Source organism: Toxotes jaculatrix, chromosome 2 (assembly GCF_017976425.1).
Source record: "Toxotes jaculatrix isolate fToxJac2 chromosome 2, fToxJac2.pri, whole genome shotgun sequence".
Classification (NCBI taxonomy): Eukaryota; Metazoa; Chordata; class Actinopteri; family Toxotidae; genus Toxotes; species Toxotes jaculatrix.
In genome coordinates, this window is record NC_054395.1 from 24,466,798 (window position 1) to 24,488,209 (window position 21,412).

Genomic DNA, 21,412 nt, shown 5'->3' on the forward strand with positions numbered 1-21,412 from the left:
CGAGCAACCTTTTGTGGAAAGCACTCAGCGCAATATGCACCCTAAACTGTTTCATACCTGCTGTTTGCACTCTAAAGGCAGCTCACTAGAGTTGATTATGGAGACCCACCCCGGCACTTTCCATCCCAGAGTATTTGTTCTGGGCCACTGCTGACTGAATATGGCTTGAACAGATGGAGGTACCTGCAGAGGTCAGCTAAAAACCTTTCTTGAAGTGAAAATGCAATTCCAGTTATCTGATGGTAGAAAATTAAGAGATGATATTAGTATTTGAGGTCAAAATTAAATTAAATTAAATTAAATTTATTTTTTGCTAAGAAATCAATATTTACTCTCAATCTTTACGGAATTTGAGCTTAATGTATTTTTCTGCAGTAAATGCACCTTTTACATCAGCGCTCTCAAGGAGGAGAGACTGACAATGTCTGTACTTTGACTGATGTGATATAACCTAATTAAAAGTCACCTTGACATTTGTAATAACACAAATCACTAAAAACCAGCCTTGAAACATAACTGTACTCAATATGGTGTGTGGTTCGAACCATATGTCTAGATAAGAATGATAGTTTTGGGGGTTTTTTATGTTCTAATATCATGTGTCTTTGACCCCATTTCCCAGCGTCATCAGCTCAACAGAAGCAAGTCCAGGGGTTTCCAGTGTGTGTGTGTGTGTGTGTGTGTGTGTGTGTGTGTGTGTGTGTGTGTGTGTGTGTGTGTGTGTGTGTGTGTGTGTGTGTGTGTGTGTGTGTGTGTGTGTGTGTGTGTGTGTGTGTGTGTGTGTGTGTAGACTTCTGTTTGAAGACGACCGATTTCTCACTGTGTTCAAATGATAAAGGTTTTAACTTACAAGCGCTGTAGTGGATGACAGTTTATCTTACAATATGGACTGTAAACTCCAGGAACAAAACACAGATGAAAGAAATGCTTAATGAGAGGTTGCACTGAGTTACATCAGCTCATGGTCACTGGCTGTCACCACAACTGAACCCATGAAAGAGAGACAGCTAACATTAGCTAGACGCTCGCCATTTTATAATGTGGGAAAAACGCAACATGAAGTGTGCAGGAGCTGCCTGTGTGTTTCCATCCACTTCTTTATATATATATATATAAAAAAAGGCCCTGAAAATAAAATGGAAAAAAAAAAACTAAAAATATCACAATCAAATGTCAGAGGTGAAAAAGTTGGTATATCGATAAAAGCAAAAGGTGACAGTGGAATAGAAACAGACACAGGAAACACATCATGACGTGCATGAAGCATATGACACATCCACTTGCTTCTGCTCCACTGAAAAGACAAAAAAAATCAAGGCAGACAAAAACCTCTTATCTGTGTGCAGCGATGAGACTGTAACGTTCCTCACATTCATACATGAAGCAAACATAACCGTCAAATTTCCATCGTGTGTTCTACATTGTTTTTCATTGTTGGAAGTTTGTGTGGTGCTCTTTTGATTACGTAATCTCACTGCACCCTCTTCTTCTGCAGTGGGAGAATGAACACACCATCTACACATAATGGTAACAGATGTAAGCGCACACTGATTTGCATTGTTCTTTGCTGGTTTTCTCAAAATTTGGTCAAATTTTTGGCTGGATTTAGATGGAAACCTGGCTTGTGAGTCAACAGGTGTTCAAATAACAGTACTGAATGAAAAGTAATGTCTGGGAATCGGTTCCAGTGTTACTTACCTTGTTAATGCAAGCCTACCTTGTGAGCTTCCAGTTAAAACTTAACAGCATGATGAGTCGCCCCAAATGCTGAATGTTGTGAATAGACGTAAGTCTTACAGGAACAGGTCAACATTTTGGGAAATACACTTATTCACTTTCTGCCCAGAGTTAAGCTGCTTTAATTTGCTTTTGTGTTAACATATATTGAATGCATTGAACAGATTTTACCCTGCCAGCTCCCTGTAATGTGTAATGTCAAGTGAACACTGCAAGTAACTTACCAGAGAATTCTCAGTGGGCGAGTGGGCATGCTCTACCAAGGTGCCACCCCTCACCACCTAAACCAAGCAGAGTATTTCCACCAGGTGTGACCACGTCTCACACAGACAATCTCCTGTTGTGTGCCACGTGTGACAGCGCAACTCCAGACAATGTCCAGACCTGATTCTCCAGATAAAAAGATCCATACCTCATCTCCTCACAGTATATGCTACTGGTTGGTTTGTAGCTGGCTAGCTAAGCTTACCACATAGACTGTTAACAGGCGGAAGGAAGCATGTAGAAATGGCAGAATCCTTCTACCAGCACCACAACATGTCATTTGTTTCTTCTGTATAAAAAGCCTTGTTGAATTAGTGCAGCACATGACCTCCCATAAAACCACACCTTATTGTCAATAAACTTGAGTTTTCTTACAGATGTAACAAACAAGATATGATAAATTAACGGAGAGACAACTTTATGTTATTACTTAACGCAGTGGTGTCCAAACTGTTCCACAAAGGGCCGGTGTGGCTGCAGGTTTTTGTTCCAACCAATGAAGAGCACACAGTTCAATCAATCAATTGTCTAAAGACTGAGATCAGTTGATTAATTGAGTCAAGTCTGGTGTGCTGCTGCTTGGTTGGAACAAAAGCCTGCAGCCACACGGCCCTTTGTGGAACAGTTTGGACACCTCTGACTTAACGTAAAGATGATTGAATGTTTTCTCACCCAAGTAAAACAAAAAATTACCTGTACTTAAAAATTTAAAAAAAAAGAAAGAAAAAAAAAGAAAAAAAAAACATGTTGAAATTGAAAACCACTACACAGCAGGGCTACACAACAGGATTAGAAGATGGTCAAAATAAAAGAATTACTGGAAATCTTTTCTGAATATTTTCCCGAGCTGTTCAAGTGAACTTCATTTCACCATTACCATGCTCACTATTTCTCCCCACCTCCACAGGCGTAATAGGAAAATAGCTAATATAAAAACTGAAATTGTATTCTTTCCTCTGTAAAGAGAGATGATTGCATATCAAGTTGGCTGGTTGAAGTACCTCCTGTGTATGACTCCTGTGTGGTGGGAGAGGAAGCATTTTTCTTCCAACCAATGGAAGAGTGAGTCAGGTTTATGACTGTGGGGAGCAGAGGGTGGCCTTTATTTCCCTGAGAAGAGTCATTATTATTGCCCTGCAAATTTATGGCTTGCTTCTGGAGAGAACCTACCAGCAGAGTGCCTGTCATTTCTCTTACTATCTTATGCATTATTGATAAGTCTATGGTCCTATCATCCATTGTGTGCTGCTGCCATAACTCAACAGCAGAAAACAACATATACAGTATTCTGTAGATGTGTAGAGTGAGTCTCTCTTTTGTTCTCTCCGCTGTATTTTACACCACTGCTTTATGAGGACTTTTGCCCGTTAAAGAGAAGTTATGACAATACCAAGCACGATATCAACAACCTTCACCCCCTCTTTAAGAAAATAAATGTTGTCACTTACTGAAAATACTGTCTAGAGGAAAAAAATACATAAAACATACTGTATAAAAGTGTATTTTTCAAAAAGAAAATTAACTGGCTAATCAAATTAAATTCAGTGTCACAAACCAGTTTGCATGGGTTTGACGTTTGGGTTCACATGGGGGTTGACGAGACACTGATGGTGGTTTACAGAATAGATGTGGGCTGTAATGAGCATGCTAATCCAAGAGCAAGACACTCTGGATCAGCCACAAGGGACAAGAGTAGTTTCTCTTTTGATGCAGGTGAATACAAAAAGAAGAGTTATATTCGTTATATGCCCGATTCACATTAAACCAATAGAAATGAGATATTTAAATTTGATAACCACTGATTGCCGTGTGGATACAGCCTCCTAATTGGGCTGTGTAAGAGAAATGCGTCACATGACAAAAGTGAGAACAACTGATTAATTGTGGGAGTCTGCTTTAGCTAATATGTCCTGATAAATGGCTGCTATTAGCGATATACTTAGCAGTTACATGGGAAGATAATTATATCATCATGTTGTTAAAGGATAATAAGGATCAGACTCGCGCAACAAAGGATGCCCTCCTTTGACTCTGTCCTTCACCTGGCCGTGAACGTTGCTGCTGTTCAGAGAGAAGGCAAGAAAAAAAAAAATCCAAGCCCAGACAACTTTTTTCATTTTGCTTTATCGAATGTGCAAGTAAATCTGCCATCTTTAGACACGTGGGTGCATATAAAATATAGCTGTATATACTGTACAGGTTACACACACACACACATACACACACACACACACACACACACACACACACACCAAAATCACTGCACACTACTAAACAAGTTAATCAGTGATGTTTTATTTGGCACCTCCCACATGTGCTACCTCTTTCTCTCTGTCTCTTTCCTCCAAAGCTCCTCTCACTGAAGGACCCTTCAGACCAGCAGCAATCATCCTATTTAGACAGCTGAGAGGGCTGCTTTTTGAAACAGGGTATTGTGTAATACTGCCTGCACTTGCAATCATGCTCTTCACTCTGAAATGATGAGGTTAATTTTGGTCTTTTGTGTATATTTTGCTTATTTGGTTGTTTATATAAGATGTTTAAATCAACTGCAAAACAAGCAAAACAGCAATTTTTTTTTCCAGATTTTGGTTTTCTAATTTAGGTTTCATGCCATTTTGTTGTAAAAGCCTGATGTAAGAATCAACCTTTAGTATTCTACAAACCATACACACTATATTACATATTTTATTTGTTAATCTTGATGATGAAATTATAAAAATACGTCTGAGTAATACATTCAAAGCTGTACATGTAGTGAGCAACCTGGGCTGAAACAGTAAAGGAAGATAAAGACTCCAGAGATTTCTTTATTAGCTCCACACTTTCTGAAGCTCAGCCGATCCATCACCACTGAACGACCTTATGAACACATTACAATGCATCAAAGCTGATTGGCTGCACAGGAGTCAGTTTGTGAGTTATGTTGTTTGTCATTGTGTTGCATTAACCCCCCTCAGTGACGACGCATACTCTTCTCCATTTCAAAGATAGACACAAATGCAACTGTTCATGAAAAAGCTCTGAAGAAATGTGTACAAACAATTCTCTTCACAATTGTCTCCATGAGGGAAATGAAGGAAATTATTTCTAATTCTTTCTTTAGGCTTCAGTGAAGCCTGCACACATATTGCAGAACCAACAAATACTTGATAACCAAATGCACTTGTAAGCATTTTAAGGTTGATCATTGATTTGTCTTGCCTGGCAGTAACAGGAATGTCTGGACTGATTTTCGATGGGACACCAAACAAAATCAGCAGAGCTGCAGCTGTTTCTGTGTCTGGTCTGAGGACAGAAACTTACTGATACATTCCACTATACTGCACACATTGTGCAGCCCTGTGAAGCACATGCATGAATCAAGGAATAAAGAGACTGAAGCAGCAATAATTACTAAAACATATTGTTAAAACAAATGATTACAAACCCAATCTGTGGTTGCAGTTGAGCTGCCACTGAATGAAGACAGTAACAGCAAAGTCCTACACTCCTGGGAATGCAGGAACCAGCTGGAAATGAAGACTCAGTGTCAAGAAAACACACAGTGACACTTAACCCTTGGGTGCAGCCAAACCAAATGCAGTATTTTGACATTTTGACATCAGCTGCACGTTGCACAGTCCAACAGACATCAAACAACATAACGAGTGAACTACAAGCATGAGGACCGCCTTGATGTGTTTGATGTATTTAGTAATTTGATTAAAATTTCATAAAAATAGCAAATTAAACTGTGAAATATTTGCAAAAAAAAAAATGATGTGTATCGGGTTGCAAAAACAAACAAGCTTTTTTTTTTTTTTTTTTTTAACTGGGTTTTCTCAGGCAGAATGTCAAATCCAGCAGAGCTGTGTGTAATAAGTGCATCTCTGCCAAATAAAAAACGTTTTAACAACAAGCATCATTGAAAGCTTTCGACTGATTGATTAAGCTTTGATGAAAATTAACTGATCATATTGAAGCATTACTTGGCAGATACATTAAACTGAGGCTTTGTGAATGTGTGCTAAGTCCAGCCCTGTACACTAACGGCTGCATAGCAACACACAGCTCCAGCACCATCATAAAGTTCACGGACAGCACAGCCATCATCGACCTAAAAACTGGGAATGATGAGCATACTACAGAAAGGAGGTAAGAGCCCTTTCATCATGGAGTCAGGATGACAACCTCCATCTCAGCACATACCCCCATCTAAAATCGCAGGACACCTGTGGAGAGAGTCAGCAGCTTGAGCTTCCTCAGGGGCCCCATTAGGGAGGACCTGAAGTGGTCAACTCATACAGAGTCAGTGGTGAGGACTGTGAGCCAGTGCCTTTCCCTCCTCAGGAGACTGAGAAGGTTTGGCATGTACAGGAGGATCTGTAACCTGAAATCTGAGCAGCTATAAGCAGGACCATGTAGCCCTGCAGAGAGCGAGAAAAGCTGCTCAACACATCACCAGATCTGAACTGCCATGCATGCAGGACCTCTACATCTAGAGGAGCATGAGGAAAGTTTGAAAAACTCATCAAGGACCACAGCCATTCCAGCAACAGACTCTTGTCATTACTACCATCAGGCAACCGGTATAGAAGCAGCAGAACCAGAGTCAGCAGGCTCAGAGACAGCTACTACTGGCAAGTCATCAAACTGTTGAACTCTAGGACCTTTTTTTATTTATTAAGAGAAAAGTGACACATACAAGAGAAATGACTCCTGTCTCTTGTACTAGAGCTTGCAGAGCCTTCAGTGCCCTGCTATATCTCCCAATTCAAGTCGACTTCCACATATCAAAGCCGAAGCATCACCCTGATCAACTAAATCATTTCCACTTTGATATTATGGTTTCTGTTTAGACTTTGTTTGTAAATCTGCTCTTCTTAAGACTTAAAGGTTGGTGTTATTCTGTACTCTGTACCACACTGCATAGCATCGGTCATTTCAGCAAAAGTTTGAGTGACAAAGTCCTCTAGTGGAGTCATTTTGGAGTGTATACATGTATTATGTTGTGTAATTTGGAGGACTTGTTGCAGTGTAGCCCCAATCGGTTCTGGTTTGGTTTCTGCTGGATGTGTAATTCCCTAAATTTGGGTGACCAATGGCCCACTGAATGTAGCTTTGTTTTTTTAAAATAGGGCTCAGGATTTTCCCTAAACAGCTGGCTGCTGCAGCACTCAGCAAAAGTTACTCAAAAGTGAGTAAATAGTGTGTTTGCTGGGGACTGTTTCAGCCATGGATTAATACACATATTGTGCTCTAGTGAGTGTTTACAGCAGCAGGTCAGAGTGTATGGGATTTGAAACATGTCACCCAGTGCAACACTGTGACTCACTGATGTGCTTTTAATAGTTTAACAACAACAAGGCAGGTCCATGGCAAAGAGGAATCAGCTATGTCAGGTGTATGAGCAACACTTGTTAGTAGGCTCAGTTATGTGTTGGTTTTAGTGGGCTCGCTGACATCTGTGAAAAATATGGAATATCACCAGCTTTATTATTTCCAGGGGGGTCTCATTTGAATGATTTCATTTTGTTCATCCTTGAAAATGTTTTTCAAAATTATGCAACAGTACTTCTGAAACATACAAACTAGAAAATTTCTTTCCACCTGTGTGGCTATTGACAGCTCCTCTACAACAGTTTTTCAACTACATGGAATCTAAAAGAAAGAAAGAAAAAAGCCCTTTCTGTTCATACATACCGTGTGCTGCACACAAAGATATCCAGTTTATGTTGTCATTTCCTTCTGACTAAACCTATAGGGTCTACTTTAAAGACAATTCATTGACTTGTCCATATGGTTTATAGGTTTCTAAATGGCTCCACTTCTCTTTAGGAAAAGAATGGGAATTTAATCACACACCTATGGCGGGCTTAGCGAGGCAGCTGTGACAGTCAACAGCCTCATCGTGTCAGCCTGAGACACAGGAGAGACTGCCCTTGAAACACAAAGAACCTCTGAGGACAATGATTCACTTAAGCCACTGTCGCGCTTATTCGCGTTCACAAAAGGCCAGTGTGCTCAAAACCTTTTCAGCACAGACAAGCGTCTTTTAAAAAAACAACACACTGCACTCTGGGTATCAAAATAAGTTAGTCATTAATGCCTCCCACATTCCCAGAGAGAGCTTCCATCATCACTGCTCCCTGCCTGTCGACAGTTTCAGTTCAGGGTAATGATACACCAAATTATTCTGGGTCCTGGCCAGAATTGTGAAGATGACACAATTTGGTAACAGAATCCCAGTATTACAAGGTTGATGTGTAATTACACAGATGTTATGAGTGAATCAGGTACTGTATATTGGCTTGCAGTTGATTTGTGCAATCTTGTCTCATCCTGCTTTTCATTTTAAGCCAAGGACAAGCCGACACGCCTCAGTTGCTCTTATAATTATTTCTGCTTCTTTCCCTTTTCCATGCCCAGTCTCTCTGTCGTGCTCTCAGTCTCAGCTCAGGCCTGGGTGCCGATCCCTGAGGACATGACGCTGGAATGCCTATCTCCAGCATCTGCAGATGGGGATTGGGAACTATCTTAGATTCAATACAATTTTCCGAATCAAGACTGGGGATTTAAATGAAATCTTACAATGTTATCTCTTGAGTCAAATTGGTCACTCCCCAAGTGTGCTGCCCTGATAGACTAACACAGCCCACTCCTTTTTTTTATCATACACATGCCAAAGATTACATCTGACTGCATGTGTGCACAATGTTTAGATGCTACATTGCTTGTGGGTAGTTTATGTCATCCGTCCATTCTTTAGCTCTTCAATCAAATTTGTTTATACAGCAGAGTAATGCAGTGTGGTATTCAAAGGATAGATTATAATCCACGGGACAATCCTTGTATTCTTCTTGTAATAAGCACACAACAGTAGCACCATCCCCAGACATGCAAGCTTTAGTGGTTGTCTGTGTTCACCAGATAAAGAGGAACAATGGCTCTAATAGGCAGAAGAGAGTCTCCACAACCAGTGTTTCAGTGCCGCACATTTGTTCTCACAAAGGCTAAATGTATTTTGAGTGGCAGATTAAGGATATTGGTCAGGGGCTCTGCATTGTCAACTCTGAAAAGTGGGGTAAATGTGTGTTTGGATGATAATTCACACATTCTTAGGCTCGACAGCAGACAAAAAAAAAAGCTGCACTGTTCCTGGTCTTGGGAAATGTGTTTCGCAGATTGTTAATTATGGTTAACATAATCTCATTAAGTCCTTTTGCTTTGCGACTCAATTTCTTTTACAAGCATTAGTCATGATTGAGTAGTTTAGGAGTTTAAGTTCCTCTTTTGTCTAACTTCAAAAAAAATGGCTATCTTCATAAGGGTTCTGTTTGTTCCCATTTTTATTCCACAAGGAAGCCAGATGTCCAGCAGCAGCAACAGCACAGTTTGTTCTGGTCACGTGTCTGTAATACCAAACTGTCCTGGCACCAGACTGACTTGGAAAGACATAACCATCCAAAAATGGTTTTCATCCAAAGATTCTTGAGATTCACTGTCACAGTATTATTTTGGCGTGTGTTTCACTGACATCCTGTTCTACAATATCAGTGCAATACACCAGTGGTGGAGGAAGTATTCTGATCCTTTACTTAAAGCAGCGATGATCAACATTTCTATTATAAGCAGGTATTAAGTGGTGATGTTTAAACGTAGTTGTGATAGTGGATTAACCTAGAGACAGTTCTCACACAAATATGAGCTCCCATCAGCTTTGTGAAGCTTAATTGTGAATTTGAGCTAATTATTATATTATAGCATCACTGTTGAGCAGGTGAACGCAAAACATGTTGTTTCCAATGCCAAATAAACTTACTACAGAAGTAAGATCAGCAAGATTTACCTGAAGGATCAAAAATGAAAGAATGCATCATGCATATTGATGTTTTTCAGTGTAATAATGTATAGATTGCTAGATCCTCATTATTATTAATTCATTAACATGTAAGCAGTATTTGAAGTTGTAGCTGGCTGAGGACATTTCAGCCCTAGTTTAATCTTTAAAAATGAGCTGTATTCTTTAAGATTATCAGGTAAAGCAGATAACACCTGAACATTGCACCTACTCTAAGTACATTATTTAAGTAAATGTCCTGAGCTGTACATATATCTGTTAACAACTGTCCTCCTTCAAGATAAGCTTTAATAATCAGCTGAGTATTTTGTTGAACAGACATCTTTCATCTGATTCAGGCTGCCCTCTAGGGATATTGGAGGGTGAAGCAAAGTGTAGACTTACTCCGTTATTCCCTCTGCACATTCAGATGTGGACTACTTATGCTGGAGAAAATCTAATTTCAAAAATATCTCTGAAATACAGATCCACGATCGATGTTGTGGCAGCTGTTTGCAAAGGTTATTAAGTTTGAGAGTGGGGTAGTCCTTGCCTTGTTTTCACCAAATGATCTCAGTAAATCTTGTGTTTCATCAGGGACGACAGTCAGTTAAGACACCCTGCAGGACATGGTGTTTCCAGTCTCTGGAAGGTGTGATTGAGTCCTTGAGTGCTCCTTGGATTGACTGTCATGGCGATTGCTCCCCAGTCTGCTAGAACATGTCGACATGCCCTCTGTATCCATGTTAGTTGCTCTGGCTATCAATGTTTATTTTAGACCAGCGATGTGTCATTAATAGCTTCGTCCACAGGGCTGATGAATAAACTCTTAAGTCTCTGGTATTCGCATGACATTGCCCTCCCTTCGAGTGTAAACATTGTGAAGACAGATTAGTTCTGCTGCTGTGGATAAAGAAGATTAGCAGAGATTATTAACAAGCATGTTTGGATTAAATAGACAGTATCACTTCCTGCTGTACTGACATCCCAACTGTGTGGTTAAAACAGTATTGGGGATGCAACTGCTCAGACCAGCAGCATGGTTAAAACATCATGCCTCAGCACGGTAGCAGTCTATACAGGGATTGGACGCAGAGCTGCCTGGATTCAATCTTCTTGGTCCCAATTAAAGTCAGATTTACTGACATCAGTCACAGTTCATCACAGTGATTATGCTCAAGCTGTTCAGTGAGGAGATGATACAGAGCTTATGGGAACTGCCACTAATTGGAAGTCCACTCACTAACCTATCTATTCCATTTCCAGTATCTGTTGTATATTCACATAATCATATTGATATCTATATTTTTAGAGGACAGCTTTAAATAATGTATTCATGAGTCAAAATTGACCCAGTTTAGGTACTACTGGGATAGTATGTCACTGAATATCCACGGGCCATTTCTCTGTAAACAGTGACAGTTTTAAGGTAAAACTTGAGATTGTTGTGATGAACAGTCGGTTTAAAAACCCCCCACAAAACATAGTTTGGGCAAATAACCCCAGAGTAATCGACTCCAACTGGGTTAAATTTTGACCCAGTGATTTTTAGTTGATTGAAATTAAACCAGGGTTCACAGAGATGAACACCCAGCCATGAGCTATGGACTTGCACTGTTTATCTGATTTTCAGACAATGTTATCTAAGGTTATAAATAAACATATTGATTCACTCACATAAGCAATTTTCGCCCATCTGAAAAAGGGAGTCAATATGCACCTTGCAGGGACATGATAAGGAAGAATCATTTAAACATACATCTGTAATAATGGCATTGTTCTTTTCCTGAATGGCTCGCCCATGTATCTTGTATTGCAGGTGCTCAAGGCCTGGGACCGAGGGGCTGCAATCATGCAGTATGTCGGAAATTGAAATTTGACCTGTGGCTGGATGATATGTCCTAGCATGAGATCACACATTTTTATCTTCTGTCAGGCATTTTCTCTGAGGTGTGCTGGATGAATCGGAACCTTCGATCTTGTATTGTTAGATTGTTCATAGAAATATGTATTAGCTTAGAAAGTGTCAATAAAAAATACACAAACAACTAATTAGCAGCTCTTTAAACTACCAAAATATTCAGAGGCATGGCCTGTAGCTATGGTAAAAGCGTCTTCAGCTCTTCAGCCATTCATGCAAATTCAATTTTATTAAATGCACACAGGGTTCCCCACACTTATTTAAAAGTTCAATTCTAAAACATTTCCATAACTTCATACTAATTTTTTATGACTGTGCTAAATCAGTGTGGCAATGAAACAACTTTTACAGAGCCCCATGACACTTAAAATGTGTTTTACTGTAGACTAAAACTTAAAGAATGAATAAAGAATTTTTCACTAAAAGGGAGATTTAAATTTGTGGGCAGCATCCCAGGGATTTCTGGGAGGGCATTTTAAGAAGGAAAGTCTGTTGTCTTCACGCCAGACATTTAATATTCTCATTTTTTAATTGCTGCGCCCTTGGTGACCCATTCAAGATGTCTGGCAGCCCACGGGAGGGTCATGACCCAAACTATGCAAAGCGGTGCTGTAAAGAACTAAACCCTCAATGAAGATGGCTTTAGTTTAATTGCAGTTAAATAGGAGAGATATTATTGCACCTTGACCAGTTCTCACATGATAGCGTCCAGTGCCATCTAGTGGTACAAAGATGATAATAGACAATAGTGCTACAGCTCTGTGTTGTGGGTTTTGACCCATTTTTTTTTTAATATCAGTCCCTCAAGAAAATTACTTTTTATTCAGCCACTTAATAAACAAAGAGGAACCATATCAGTTCATGGTGCTATTATGATAATTGTACTGGAGGGAACAGGTGCGGTTCTGGATGATTGATGAACCAGGCCATTAGAGTTACAGTTGTCGCATAATGTGATAATAATAATATACATAAAACAACCATTAAAATACCAAATATTAATCTACAGATATGTAGAAAAGGTCCAAAGAGTCCAATAACCTCATCCAAAGTAGAAAATAATTTTCATCAGTAATAGCCCATATACTGTGTCCTGCAGTAGAACCTGTGTCATCTTTCTACACCCACTAAAATAAAATCATAGTGAGTGAGTTCATCCATCTGTTTCATGTGCTGTTTTATAGTCTTGGCTCATTTTAAGTTCTACTGCCTCTTCAGAAATCCTCATCTCCACGGCCACACTCTGCCTCCGCTCCTCATCCAGTTTCTTGTAGTTGTAGTAATGCATGATGAAGAAAAATATGCCAGGCACCAGCATAAACACACCACAGGCATAGTACATGTATTTGTAGTCCCCGAAAATATCAACCAAGGCTCCTGAAAGAGAAGACACACACTTCATTGGTCACCATTTTACAAACGCCTCAGTTTTTACTATAGTGTATTCCAAAGTGTCCATGTGGCTGAGAATTTACAAACCTGAAATTGGAGGTCCAAGAAGCACTGGTCCACACTCGATAATGGTGACAAGTCCAACTGCACTGGAGAAACGATGAGCTCCAACAAGGTCCATCAGAACCTCAAAGAGCAGTGCAGAAACCATCCCAAAAGCCAAACCAAAGAAGACAGCATAAATGACCAGACCCACATAGCCAGACGCCAGTGGGCACAAAAGGTGACACACGCCATTGTATGAAACAGCAAAACTGAAGAAATATTGAATCCTTGGTCTTATCCACTTGGTGTTGCCAATGAGGCCAGTTGCTGGTCTGATAAACATGTCCACCAGAGCAAAAATGGAAAGCAACAAAGCAGCTGAATATTCATCAATCCCTTGATGTTTGGCATATGGTGCTAGGAAAACCACAGGTGCGAAAAAGCCAAAAAACATGACCACATTACCAGCGAGATAAATGAGGAAGCCCCGGTGTCTGAAAAGTGAGAAATCTATGAATTTGTGCATGCAGCCCTGACTCCTCATCTCACTTTGGTTAGCCGACGGTGCGCTGGTGTCCGTAGCAGCATCTTCCTCAGCTGCTGCCCCGTTACACTGTGGTGGTTCAGTCATTGGTTTGGGTTGGACACTTTTGTTGACTGGCCTCATCAGAGCACCAGCTATGCAGCAGTGCAAGACAATGGAGCCCAGGACGAGGAAGCTCCCTCTCCAGCCAAAAGAATCAAACAGAAACTGATTGAGAGGAGCCAGAGTGGACAGAACAACTGGACTTCCTGTCATAGCGAGCCCGTTCGCCAGCGGCCTTTTTACCTGGAAGTAGGTACCTATGATCGTCAGTGAGGGCTGCAGGTTGAAGGCAAGACCAAAACCTGGGGAAATAATAAACTAGTCAGTTGCACATAAAAAATAATCAGTTTTTGCTTACTGTAAGGTGAGAATACAAAATTTGCATGTTAGTCTTGTCAAGATTAATACAAAGAAACACAGAGACCATAAAATCATCTGCAAAATTAAATAAACAAAATTAAATTCTCAAGTCTAATTGTTTCAAGAGAAAAGTTCGGCAACTGTTTCCATGTACAGTTCTTTTCAGTGTCACAGTGGGTGCTGCATCTCTACAAGATCAATGGTTAAGTTTAAAGTCTGAGAGGTCTGTTTGCTCACTGTTAGTAACAGGATTATGTGGTCTGGCACACAGGCCTGCACGTGTGGATTTTCTGAAATGCATCTGATTTGATAATCCATTTTCAAAAGATCTGACCCAAGTCTATGAATTGCTTTAATATCTCTGTTTTGCCTGGGCATGGATAATTAATTTTACAAACACAAAACAAAAGTTCAGTACAAATATTTCCATGAATGGCCAACAGTGACCCCACAATGGGACATGAATGATCTTGTATGAGTGAATGTGAGTTACGCCACAACTACTGCATCCTCCAGTGTCAGCCAGTCACAACCAGGCAACATAAAGCAAACATTACAAAGAACAGCAGCAACCGTGGTAGTAAAATTATAAAGAAGTTGTACTCTAATAGTAAAATTATGAGAAAGGGAACAGCATTTATAATTATTGATGGAAAAAAAGAAAAAAATAACTTACCTCCAATCACTCCAACACAAAGATACAGATGCACGATGGTAGTGCCAAAAGAAGCAAGCACCATGCCAGCACTAACCATCAGCCCACCGATCATAACCACAGGTCGGCTGCCATAGCGGTTGACAAGTATACTGCTCACAGGTCCTGAACAGAGGAGAGAAATATCTCACTATTTGGGTGCTTTACAGCACTGCAGCTATATATTTTTGATTTAAATAAAGAACAAAAAATTGATGATAGAATTATTTTTGTTTGGTCAAACTGTTCATGATATATGTTGTGTGGTTGTGTGGGCATGTGCAATTTTTTTCAAATGCTTTGTAAAATTTTTGGAAAATATTTGATGCCACTGACCTCCTGCATACATAGAAGCAAGCATGACTGAGGACACCCAGGCAATCTCGCTGTAAGAAACTGAAAAATATTCCTGAATCTCCTTAAAGTAGATGGTGAGGGACTTGGGAAAGGCATAGGAGAATCCTATGGAGATGAAAGCGCCAAAGACGACAGCCCAGCCCCAGCCTCCATCTGGTGGAGTGTAGCCTAGATTGGTTGCCGCTGCAGGGGGCATGACTGATTCACCGGCTGGGTAGTGGGAACAGGTAAAAGAAGTGAACAGAGTATAAACAACTGCACATTTTCAAAGCCATGGTAATGATCGCATAACGCATGCCCTAATACACAGAGTCTGTATAGCACAAGAGCTCACCTCTGCACAGTCCTTGAAAACGTATTGACCAGACTATGAACCCTGCTGCTGTGCCACGCTGTGGCTGTCTCCCTCAGAACAACCCTGCTGTAAGGCCTTTGATCTCATCACGTGTGCTTACATGATAAAAACAAGTGACCATATACACAAAAAACCAATACCCATGCAAGAGACAGTGATCTCAGTTAATGTTTCTATGGAAAAGACAAGGGTAAGTACCAATGTCTGTCTGGTAAAAAAAAAAAAAATCAGCAGTTTAAAAGTTGTGTGCTCCTGCTGTGGTCCTTTGGTCTCTCTTTCTCTTTCTCTCCCTCTCTCTCTTTGTGTGTGCAAGTTAAAATCTTGTATTATAAGATATATGATATAGTAAATAACACTGAGAAACAGCCTATAGATAAAACAATCAGAACTGAATGTCTGTTTTTCATTAATCTAGTGAATTAAACACAAATCAAGGCACTTCATCACACTGCTAGAACAAGCCTGCAAATCCAGTGATGACATTGAGGCATTTTTCACTGCTTTTGTTTTTCATTGAAAAATGAATGATTTAAGAAAATAACTGCCTGATGTAGTGATAATGAAAATAATTGTTGGTTGCAGCCTTGCAGTGCTCCCATTATGGAATAAAACTACCTTGCCTGAGGTTTTCTATGTGTTAATTATTTGACACTTGAAAAATGGAAGCAATTTGACAAAACAACAAACGCCCACAGTTTAAACTAAAACTAGATTTTCCCATAGGGTCCCCGTACAAAACCAGGGACACAAGATAAAGGATGGAGGACCAGCCATAGTTGATATTGTACTTCAGTGACACAATTTTCTTAGAAATTTTAATTTAATAAAATCATATAGACCCAATGATATTGAATAAATCTGAGACTTTTGAGGCCCCTGGGCAGTTTCCCACTCCGCCTGGTTGGTCATTTAGCTTTGCCATCAACTCAGTGTTTAGTGCCAGAACAGCCCTTATCTTTGTGTTACTATATAGAAAAATGATTCCATTGAATGCACTGAGGAACACAGATTTTTAATTTGATTTGTGCTCTGTTCTGGCAGATACCCAGAGTTTAGATAACGGAACTCAGGAGAGAAAACGTTGGATTGTGAACCCATAAATTTCATATTGTCTCATTGTATGAATTGCCCAACCAAAACAAACAAGTGGACCTTTTCAGATAGATAAGCACTGGGACATTTGAATGGAACGGAGCCAACAATAAAATTAATAGTAATACTTGTGGAAAAAGACCTATTGAGGCGACTGACTTGGGATTTTCAGTCCATCAAATGAGAAATGTGAGTATCTACAACTGTCCTGGCTAGTACTACCACTCCAGAGATGGACACTTGTGGACACCTAAATACACATCTGCAGCAGCAGCAGCAGATTTAGCAAAATTATTTCACAACTGGCCCACACTGTCTTACATCATTAAACTGCATTGTAACCAAGTCCTCCTCATTCCTCCATAAGAACATGTCCACATTTTTGGAGGGAAGGATGATGGCATTTTAGCTGCTGTAGTAGATATTATTATTTCGCATTCATGTGCTTTTCAAGGTTTTAATAATGCTAAACTAAAATGTTGACAGAAATGCACTGTAGAGAGCTAATATGAATCGCAATTAGATTATGAATCAGCCCAAGGCTTGTCTTATACAAAAAAATAATAATAATAATTCTGAGTAAATTCAAAAAATTTGTATTACAGAGCTGACACAATTAGTCAATTAATTGATTAGTTGATTTTTAGAAAATTTGATGCGCCGTGATAGCCTCGTGGGACCAGTGGTTATTGAATGCAAACAAAACAAACTGTCTTTTATCTTAATTGAATCTTCACTAAAATGATGAAGTGTTCAGATGTAATTAGCCATCATAGTAGACACCCATTTATCTTAGAGCATGAACAGAAACCAGTAGTGGAAAGTATCCAAGTACATTTACTCAAGTGCTGTACTTAAGTGCAATTTTGAGATACTTATACTTTGCTTGAGTTTCTGCATTTTAAGCTACTGTAATGGAGCATTTTTACATTGCTGCTTACTTGAGTGGGGGGAGTATCTTCACCACCTCTGCAGATAATCCCAGTTTCATGTGTTAACTATTCAGAAAAACATAATAAAAACTCTCTATATATAAGCTAATAAACTTTCATCTTTCATAGGCTAATTTATCTTATGGACAGATACAGATGCAATCAAAATTATTCAACTATTCTTTTGACTGAGCCATATTTCTAACATGCAATGAAACATCACTGTCAACAGCCCAGGTAACTGAGGTGTTCTATCTCATGTGCACCAGATGCAACTAATGAAGCCCTTGATTGGCTGCATCAGGTGCGCTTGAGACCACACCTGATTTGCAAATGTGTGCTCTCATGAAGAATTCTACTCAGGGGGTTGAATAATTTTGACACTGCGGTAGTCAATGAAAGTAGGATTTAGTGTTGACTTTGGATAACATCCTTGCAATATTAGTTTTATTTAATTATTTAAACTGTTCTTGTGTAATTTGTTTATTGTAAACACCTGAATTTTTTTAAATTTTGCCAATAAACCTAAAATGCAAATGGGGCTTGAACTGTATATGTATTATTATTATTTTAAGAAAACAGTGAGATTTAAGTTTTGTTGCACTAACATTTGACCCGGAAAAAGCAGCAGAGTGGGACCTCTCGCTCCAGCCTCCACTCACTCACCCCCACACACACAGAGAGAGACCACGCCTCTTTCAGTTCATGCTTTCCGGTCAGCTGTTATCAAACTGTAGATTTCCAGCTTGAATTAAATCAACTTTCTCTTCCTAAAATACCAAATGTGAGGATATTACTGGCCGTAACAATAGAGGTTTCTGTCGATATTTTGTGAGCAGCGGCATCAGAGGACGACTTCTGTTCGCGTTACTCAACCGCTTGTGTAAGACGTTAGCTAACGCTAATGTTTGCTACACCAAAGTCAGACCCTGCAGGAGCTTAACAGCAAGCGGCATCTGTAGCTAGTCCGCCTGTTTGGTGGGTTTATTGTATTTCCAGATGTTTTCCAGAGTGAGAATAAGTTTGGTCTCGAGTTTGGCCAGGCTACCTGTTTACTGTGCAAATCCAGGGGCAGCGCTGAGAGGGACACCTGCCCTCTGCAGACATCAGCATCGGACCTTCAGCTCTCAGCCTGCTGCTGTTAAGGTAAGCTGCCTCTGTGTTTCTGCTAACCTGCATCTGTTTGCATTCAACACATAAACAGTGTCATGAGTTGAAAACTGCAGCAGTGTTGGAAGATGTACGATATAATAACGATCCAGTGATACAATAGCACTTACAAAGGCCCATTCTGCCTGAGGAGTACTCCTACTTTTGATACTTTAAGTGCATTTTTCTGATAATATTTGTTATTTTACTTCAGTTGAACTTTTAATGCAAAGCTTTTGTAAGACTTAAGTATCTTTTCTTATGGACATTGATTTCAGGTTACTAGCTGTAAATCTAATGTTCAGTAAGTTGGCCAAACTGTACCACTTTCTGATAAGACACATTTATAAAAGGTTTGTAAATTGTAATTAATGCTAATGTTTCAGGTGCTGTATGATGGACTCTGTCCCATATGTGTGACGGAGATTCGGTTCCTCCAGTTTCTGCAGAGAAAACAGCCTGGGAAAGTGGATTTTATTGATATCTCCCTGTCAGGCTATGATGGAGGGAAATATAAAGACATCAGCTATGAGATGGCCATGGAGGAAATGCATGTGATTGATGAGAAAGATGAGGTAAACTCACATTCCACTGAATTTACTTAGTCTGTAACATTCTGTATGTCCAGTTGCCATTTTGGAAGACTTTTGCAGATTAGTCTAAATTATATATTGTTCCAGGTGGTTAAATGTCTGTGAATTGGCAGGTTCACCGTGGGATCCCAGCGTTTGCAGTCATGTACGGTGCTGTGGGCCTCGGTTGGTTGGGTCGCTTCATGATGTGGCCACCTGTGAGGCCGCTAATGGACAAATCTTATGCCATCTTTGCCAGGAATCGCCTAAAGTGGACCGGACGTGGGGAGGAGTGCACCACAGGACGCTGTGAAAAGAAAACACATTAACCCCTGACCACAAAAAAACAAACTATGTTTAATGAGTTAATTGACTGCGGAGAAGAACTGGATAACTTACACATGGTTAGTCTTGTTTAGCCATTGTTTTTTCAAGACTGTTGTATTGCTGAAGGCAAATACTGGCTAATAAAAATGAAAGAGCCTTTATGCTGTTATAAAGAGTAATGGTTTACTTCATATGACATTGTTATACTATGGCAAACAGAGGTAAGTCTGAAAATCACTGAAGCAAAATACAGTAGAGAGCAGAAAGATGAACCAAACTCTGAGAAATCTACCACTAGGTGTCACTGGAAGACTAAAATAATATTACCTATGAAAGAGAGTGAGTGAAATGAATATTTAGTGGTTCTGACAATAAAGTAAAACTCAAAAACCGAAACTGTCTGAATTGACATTACATTTTTGTTTGAATTACTCTTTGTAAGTAATTTCTGTGAGCTGGACAGATTCAGACACATTCACCCTCAGGAGCGTTTTTAATCTCACACGTGCCTCTACTGGTGTGAGCGTGTTTCATCAACAATACGCTGCAGTGCAGAACAGGGTGTGCTTGTGAAAGGTTATGAGTTGTGGCTATGCGACTCTATTGTTTGCAAAACACACTGTGATGTAAGGCAGACACTTTTAAATTTCATCTACATATTTTTTATATTTACTTTTTTTCTTTTTCACATGTGTGTTGAAACAATATTGAAGTGCTTTTCAACAGCCCTCACATTCAAAACACTGTTTATACAGATTAAAAATTGTTTGTTTGTTCTGCCAACAAGACCTCCTTATGTGAGAATCAGACAGGAGGACGCCTGCTGACCTGACAGAAGGTCAACAGGTCGCAATATCTCAATTCATATAACTAACTGCGTTTACATGGACATCTTTTTTCCAACACAATTTTAATCATTCTAATTTAAAAATGTTGTCCACGAAAACGGGGTTATTGATAGAAAATGTAGTAGCTAGCTCGCTAGAGCAGCTTACTTCCGATTCTCAACCTGAACTGATTCCCATCTCTAGTTATCACGCCAGCTAAAACAATTACTACTATGCTTAATAGCACAAGCACAAATTCTTCAATGTTTCATGTTACGATAGCTTATCCCCTTGCACCAATCTGCATTCACCGTGTGGGATTAGCAAAACTATCCAAACCACACTGACGTGTTGACAAAGATGGCTAGACTAGCCGATATAGCTAATAGAGCTAACTAGCTAAAAAGCGATTAGTGTTTGTGCTTGCTTGATAGTTTAGTAGATTCAGCCAGGTAAAATAAGTCAACAGATAAGTTAGCCAGCAAACGTGAATTTAGAACTGCGGACTTGTAACATTACTGTAACCTTAGCTTAACGTTAACTGCGCTGCTGCTGCTGCCAGCTCCTTCCCCGTCTTCAACAGTCGAAGGTCGCTTGGAACACTTAGCTCTTGTTGTGACGGACATGTTCCAGCCTCAGAATGTCTAACGGACCGCGCTGCCTGATGGGAAATGTTAAAATATTGAGGGAAAGTGTACATGACTCACAACCAACAGCAGAAATGTGCAGCCTCTGCTGTCGCTGCCTGTTTTGGCTGAAAGTGTTGCTGCGTTCAGGGACACAATGAACATTTCTAAAGCACTGATGTAAAACTATACTATCAAAGAAGTATAATATAATACAAAGTGTCACACAGTGATCAAATGAACGTACATTATGGGACTTTTGACATCACTGATCGTATATTGTACAAAATATGGGAATTGTCATACACCTGGCAACACTGCTAACAGCTCTCTAAACACAGACATATAAACATG

At 39.7% G+C, this 21,412-nt stretch overlaps 2 protein-coding genes across 3 annotated transcripts; one reads left to right on the forward strand and one right to left on the reverse strand.

The window, feature by feature from the left end:
- Positions 1 to 11,939: 11,939 nt before the first annotated feature.
- On the reverse strand, positions 11,940 to 19,354 carry slc16a7 (solute carrier family 16 member 7). 2 transcript variants are annotated; one of them, XM_041062030.1, is made up of 5 exons: positions 19,292 to 19,354; positions 15,158 to 15,388; positions 14,804 to 14,947; positions 13,224 to 14,069; positions 11,940 to 13,121 (listed from the first exon to the last, which is right to left on the reverse strand). In XM_041062030.1, the coding sequence occupies exons 2-5, from the start codon at positions 15,372 to 15,374 to the stop codon at positions 12,898 to 12,900; spliced, it is 1,431 nt and encodes a 476-aa protein (XP_040917964.1). In that variant the 5' UTR covers positions 15,375 to 15,388; positions 19,292 to 19,354; the 3' UTR covers positions 11,940 to 12,897. The 2 variants fall into 2 exon arrangements, with proteins under 2 accessions (XP_040917964.1, XP_040917974.1); XM_041062040.1 differs by lacking the exon at positions 19,292 to 19,354 and adding an exon at positions 15,513 to 15,613.
- LOC121198147 (uncharacterized protein At5g50100, chloroplastic-like) lies at positions 18,249 to 19,764 on the forward strand. The gene is made up of 3 exons (XM_041062066.1): positions 18,249 to 18,703; positions 19,093 to 19,281; positions 19,413 to 19,764. The coding sequence occupies exons 1-3, from the start codon at positions 18,557 to 18,559 to the stop codon at positions 19,605 to 19,607; spliced, it is 531 nt and encodes a 176-aa protein (XP_040918000.1). The 5' UTR covers positions 18,249 to 18,556; the 3' UTR covers positions 19,608 to 19,764.
- Positions 19,765 to 21,412: the final 1,648 nt, after the last annotated feature.

Coding starts and splice junctions, on each gene's coding strand:
- slc16a7 (XM_041062030.1), bottom strand. CDS start 15,374: ATGCCCCCTGCAGCGGCAACCAATCTAGGCTACACTCCACCAGATGGA. Junction 14,948..15,157: donor TGCTTCTATGTATGCAGGAG/GTCAGTGGCATC, acceptor TCCTCTGTTCAG/GACCTGTGAGCAGTATACTT. Junction 13,122..13,223: donor TCTTGGACCTCCAATTTCAG/GTTTGTAAATTC, acceptor CTTCTCTTTCAG/GAGCCTTGGTTGATATTTTC.
- LOC121198147 (XM_041062066.1), top strand. CDS start 18,557: ATGTTTTCCAGAGTGAGAATAAGTTTGGTCTCGAGTTTGGCCAGGCTA. Junction 18,704..19,092: donor CTCAGCCTGCTGCTGTTAAG/GTAAGCTGCCTC, acceptor CTAATGTTTCAG/GTGCTGTATGATGGACTCTG. Junction 19,282..19,412: donor TGATTGATGAGAAAGATGAG/GTAAACTCACAT, acceptor GTGAATTGGCAG/GTTCACCGTGGGATCCCAGC.